The sequence below is a fragment of the Hemitrygon akajei genome, chromosome 23 (genome assembly GCF_048418815.1).
Source record: "Hemitrygon akajei chromosome 23, sHemAka1.3, whole genome shotgun sequence".
NCBI classification, from domain to species: Eukaryota; Metazoa; Chordata; class Chondrichthyes; order Myliobatiformes; family Dasyatidae; genus Hemitrygon; species Hemitrygon akajei.
The window spans coordinates 40,862,226-40,868,225 of NC_133146.1; the positions used below are offsets into that span (position 1 = coordinate 40,862,226).

General features: G+C 41.1%; 1 protein-coding gene across 3 annotated transcripts in view; it reads right to left on the reverse strand.

Moving 5' to 3' along the window:
* Positions 1-1,126, reverse strand: part of blnk (B cell linker) — a 202,375-nt gene extending 201,249 nt beyond the window's left edge. The window contains exons 1-2 of one of the 3 annotated variants that reach the window (XM_073027502.1): positions 958-1,126; positions 433-495 (exon numbers count right to left, since the gene is read on the reverse strand). In XM_073027502.1, the coding sequence (XP_072883603.1) occupies positions 433-495; positions 958-1,032 (138 nt within the window). In that variant the 5' untranslated portion in view covers positions 1,033-1,126. The remainder of the gene's footprint in view (positions 1-432; positions 496-957) is intronic. The other 2 variants (XM_073027501.1, XM_073027503.1) reach the window with 2 other exon arrangements.
* Positions 1,127-6,000: the final 4,874 nt, after the last annotated feature.

Genomic DNA, 6,000 nt, shown 5'->3' on the forward strand with positions numbered 1-6,000 from the left:
AAGGTCTCCTGCAACATCTTCCATTTTCCATCACATCGGCTTCTACTCTACAATTGGTGACCAACAACCCACACTGCTTGTATAAAGGTTGGAAGGATGTCTTCTTGAGTTCAAAATTTAGAGAAAGCCACGTGGTAAACAACCAATGTAAAACATTAAAAAATACTTAACCCTTTGGTTGGCTCTTTTTACTAGGAAGTGTGAGGTTTTTTTTTCTATACCAAAGGTTGATGCAGTTCTTATCTGCTCAGCTGCATTCTATTGTATTATAAAATCGTAATCTATGAGATTTTGTATTAGGTTGGATACTTTTCAATCTATAGGACATATGAATGTTTAAGACTCCACCCATCAACGTCAGAGTCCTATATTCCTAAGAGGCAAGATATCACTGCTTCATGAAAGAAAGCAAGGAGCCATCCATTCACTTACCAAAAATATTGCACCAGATATTCGCTGCTTTTCCACAACCTTGGCAGCATCATATAAATTATTCTGTGGAAAGACAGATTTAGGAAGTGGTTAACTCCAAGCATCAACTAGTTAAAAGATTACAAAATAAAATCACATTTAATCGTAAGGCAAAACTGTTACTAAACTATTTTACGTAATCAACAGATTCACTTTAAGTTATCACTTCATGGAATGCACGTTGTCAGCTAGCGTTTTGCTTAATCTGTAACAAGGGTAGTTTGTCTCTGTTAAGTTGATCAGTTGTTACAGAGCAGCCGCGCAGCCTTGCAAAACTTCCTGGGTTTTTTGGAATACCAAAACTATACTTAAATTTTACTCCATTTTCTTAAATACAACCATCTCAAGATTTTGCAGGCGAACAGGTGCAGTATTGTACAAACACATAGTTTTATATAAAATTACGCCGTGGTTTTAGCGCTCATTTAAGGGAATCTATCTGGAACTCGTTTTGTTTCTTTAAATTGAGAGAAACTTCCGTCTTACTAGTCGTAGGTACTCTGCAAGTTCCCAACATCTCCAGTTTTCACACTCTTCCCGAGTCGGCAACTTCGTAGCCATTGGTACCACAGAGAACTCGCCTTAGTGTTCAGCCTGACCTAAGCGGCGCGACGACTGATCCCAGTAACCTTTTTTTCCTGGCACAGGGCGGAAGTTTTCAGTTTAAAGGGTGTGTGAAGGTTCTTCCCTATAGTTTTGTCACCATTGCGTAATTGGTAAATATTTTGCCAGGCGATTGGAAGGAAACGAAGAGCAAAAATACACGTCGTCGCTTAGAATATCAGTAAAAAATAGACCTTAACCGACAACAGTCCAAAAGTCACAGTCACGAGCAGCGGAGAAAGCAAACAAAAATGCAGAAGCTAGAAATCTGAAATAAAAGCAAAAAAAATGTTGGCAATGCGTGTATTTTCTGTTATGATGCTGTTCGGATGTACCTCGCATTGAACCAGGGATTGACAATACTGTATTGCAGTGATCAATATTGACGTATTTATTTAGAAAGTAAACTTTAAGTGATTTTATTTTGTTCCTATATGTATTCTTCAGTGACTAATAACTGATTGAAAAAAAAAGACCACACGGATAATTTGAAATCCAGGTTAGTTAAAGTGGGCCGGGTGTACTAACGGTGGATCTTCCCCTCACATGCGGGCCTCAAAACTGAGAGATGTTTGTTTAGGCGCAGGTGTGGAGCAAAGCACACTGGGAACGGGGAGGGGGTGGTCGTGAAGTGGACAGGTCCATGCCTGGTGGTGGGGTGCGAGCTGTGTTGTGTGACCTGGTGTGTAGGGAGAGGGATTGAAATGGTCTGGAATCAGAAGGACATCCGATGCAGTTTGTGTGGGTAAGGTGAAATGCAGCCAGAAAGAATAGGTAGGATTATTCGGCAGATCGGTACTGTGAGAAAATTTCGTCAGCTGTATCACATTCAGGATTCTAGAGCAGGTTCCTGGACTGGATTTTATAAACTGGAACCTGTTCATTAATATTACCGTCAAAGAATCTTACAGCACCCAAACAGAGCCGATAGCTCACTCGTCCTTGTTGACCAGGGTGCTTTCCTCAGCTGGTCTGATTTGCCTTCATTTGGCACTGTTGAATCGTGGTCATTTCGTGATCCAGGGGTTCTTCAGAAGTCAGGAATGAGGCATAAAACTCGGCCAAGTATTCTACCTCCTTCCTGTAAGCTGATTTATCCCCACCTTTGATTTGGCACACAGCAACATACTCAACAAATCTATAGAATAGTAACTATGACAGGATCAATGAAACACTGCCCAACTAGGTATTCAACCAGAGTGAAGAAGATAACAAACCATCTCACAAACTGTGCAAATGCAAATATAAATAAATAGCAATAAATAACGAGAACATGAGATGAAGTATCCTCGAAAGTGAGTCCATTGGTTGTGGGAACATTTCAATGATGGGTCAAGTAAAGTTGAGTGAAGTTATCTCCTTTTGTCAAAAGCCTGATGGTTGAGGGATAGTAACTGTCTTTGAACTTGGTGGTGTGAATCTTGTACCTTCTGCCTGATGGCAGTTGCAAGAAGAGAGCATGACCTGGGTTTTGGGGAACCCAGATGATGGATGGAGCTTTTCTATCATAGTTTTTAAAGTAGATGTGCTCAATGGTTGGAAGGACTTTACTCATGATATGCTGGGCCAAATCCACTACTTTTTGTAGGATTTTCCATTTACGGATATTCATGTTTCCATAGTAGGCTGTGATGCAGCCAGTCAATATACTCTCCACTATGTCAAAGTTTCAGATGCCATGCCAAATCTCTGCAAATGCCTAAGAAAGCAGAGGCACTGCCTTGCTTTTTTTGCAATTGGATTTACATGCTGGGCCCAAGACAGGTCCCCTGAAATTGTAACTCCTAGGAATTTGAAGTTGCTAACCCTCTCTTCCTCTGATCCTCTGATGAGGACTTGCACATGGAACTCTGGTTTCCCTCTCCTGAAGTCTATAATCAGTTCCTTGGTCTCTTATTTGGTTACATGAGCTCTTACAGTATCTTTTTAAGGAGCCTACCATGCCAAACCTTGTCTTCCTGTAGTCTATGTGTTATATAATGGTATACTTTGGTATACAGTGGTATACTTAGTGACCTCCATGAAGAAATTCAATCAAATTAGTCAGATATAAATCACACCCCACTCTCACAATAAAGCCTATGCTGACTATCCCTAATCATTCCCTTTCTCTGCTAGTGCTGATTAATGCTTTGCCTCAGATTTAAAAAAAAATAATTTCCCTAACATTGATTTTAGAGTCATCATGGTAGCCTAGCAGTTGGCACAATGCTTCACAGTGTCAGCAATCACTAGTCGGGTGTTTGATTCTCGCCGCTGTCTGTAAGGAGTTTGTATGTTCTCCCCGTGACCGAGCGTGCTTCCTCCAGGTGCTCCAGTTTCCTCCCACATTTCAAACCAGACAGTAAGGGGTAGTGAATTATGGGCACGCTACGCTGGCACTGGAAGCGTGGCAACACTTGCGGGCTGCTCCCAGCACGTCCTTGGACTGGGTTGGTTGTTGATCGAAACGGTGCATTTCATTGCATGTGGCAAATAAACCTAATCTTTGGAGTCACTGGCTTTAATGCCTGGCCTCTTTTATATTTGTTGGCCTGCAGTCATATGGCATCTCTCCTTTGGCTGGAGAAGATTTGAAAATTTCTGTCAGAGCCCAGCAATCTCCTCTTTTGCCTTCCATAGCATATAACATACATCAGGATATGAGAATTTATCCATCTTACAGCTTACTATCTAATTCCACCATCTTTTTGATAGCTATTTGTTTAGAATTCCACTGTACTTTTCCTTGAATCCTCTAGCTGTTAAGTCTTTCTTCATCATGAATATGATGAGAAGTACTTACTTAAGGCCTTGACTACATCCTCTAGCTCCAGACAGAGATTACTACTTTGGTACCAACTGGACCCTTCTTCCCTGATATCCATCTTATCCTTAGAGTACTTATAAATGCTTTGGGATTTTCCAGAGACATTTTTTGCTCCTTGTTCACCTTCCAAATTGATTTTCTTTACCACATATTCTATATTCTTTTACATCCTCTCTTGGTATCAGTTTTCTAAACTTGCCAAATCTTATCTTTTTTTAAAAACCTTTATTTTGAACCCTTGATATTCCTTGGCATCTGGGGTTCCTTTGACTTGTTGTCTTACCCTTCTCTATTATGGTAACAAGTTGACCCCGAGCTTTCACAATTTCATTTTTGATCCCGTGTAGACTAAAGCACAAGTAGCTGCACCCGGTCCACTTGTGCTATGTGTTATTTCATCAAAATCAACCTTCCTCTAAATCAGGACCTTAATTTCCGAATATATCCTTCTCTTTCTACATAACAATCCTAAGCTTTCAATGTTGTGACCAAGGAGAAATCTGAAACAGTTTAGACTTGCAAGACTAATTCCAATGAATGAATCAAAGTTTTCTAAAATAGAGAAGCCCCAAGCCTTCCCTGCACATTTTCACCAAACTCATTCTGAAAGAAAATCTACTTCTGCTTCTCTAGCGTCCAGTGTATTTGTTGATCCAAAGACAGGCTAAGAGCTTTGCAAGTAATTTTTTTTCTGACTTCTGAAAGGGGAAGGGAAAGGACGATACACCCAGTGATGGAATATGCATGAAGGTATTAGAAGTTACAAAGGATGGCCTATTGAGTGTGGAGACTAGTGGTATTGAAAGTGAAGATCAGTAGAATTTTATCCTTGCATTGGCAAAGAGGCAGATAGTGAGATTAAAGATTGTGGGAAACCGGTTGAGGGCTCTGTCAACTATAGAAGAGAGGAAGGCATTGTTCAGGTGAAAGGAAGACACCTCCAAGGCACTTTGAGGAAAAATCATCAGAGCAGATATAACAGAGAAGTACTGAGGGAATGGAACATAATCCTTAAAGGAGCAGGGTGGAAGGTGATGGTAGGATAGTGGTGGGTGACTGTGGGCTTGTAGCTGATGTGTTTCATTAAATGAGATCTGGAAATAGAATGGAAAGCATAATAAAGATGTCATGGTGAGAACCGGGTGCAAATTGGCAATTGTCATGGTCCCTTCTGGCACCTGGCTATCTTCCTCAGGAATTGGGCCTCAATCACATTATTTAGTTCCCAATCATTCCCAGGTTCCACTAACTACAAACACCTGCTTTCCATCAGCAAATGCAGTATAAAAATCCTGTCAACACACACAAAATGCTAGTGTAACACAGCAGGTCAGGCAGCATCTATGAGGAGAAGCACTGTTGACATTTTGGGCCGAGACCCCTGAAACGTCGATAGTGCTACTCCTTACAGGTACTGCCTGACCTGTTGTGTTCCACCAGCATTTTGTGTGTTGTTTGAATTTCCAACATCTGCAGATTTCCTTGTGTTTGCTCATAAAAATCCTGTGACCACAAGAAGGAGGTGCCAGTTTGTTGGCTGACTCGTGTATGAGTAACCTCATTCCATGGTTCTTAGGACTACCAGTTCTAAGTCTACCATCATTCCTGAATTCTCTATTAAAACCAAGACTCTGGGTAAAGACTCCCTTGGCACCCATTCCACGCTCGCTATGACTGTAACGCATCCTGACTTGACCTCTGCGCCCGTGTTCAGCACTTGGGTTTGTTCCACTGCCACGCAACAGAAACAAGTTAATGAATTTTTTGAGTTTTATGTGAGTGCAACAAGTAGAACAATACATTGATCATTGTAGTAGAGAAAGATTTGAGACAGGAGCCTGAGTAGGATTAAAATGTGGTATGTTCTGTTTCTCCCAGAAAAAGGTAGGCATAGGCTCACACAAGTTCTGATAGCTACTCTTTTGATCCGGAGAAGGTGAATGGAGTTGAAGGAGAAGTTATTCATTGTGAGAATTATTTCAGCCAAGTAAACAAGTGTATCAGTGGAAGGGAAGTGTTTTGGCCTTTGGGGAAGAACTTATGGGCCCCCAGACCTTTCTAGTGAGGAATGGCATTGAAGAGGGAATATACATATGCCCTGGTAACATTGATCTGGC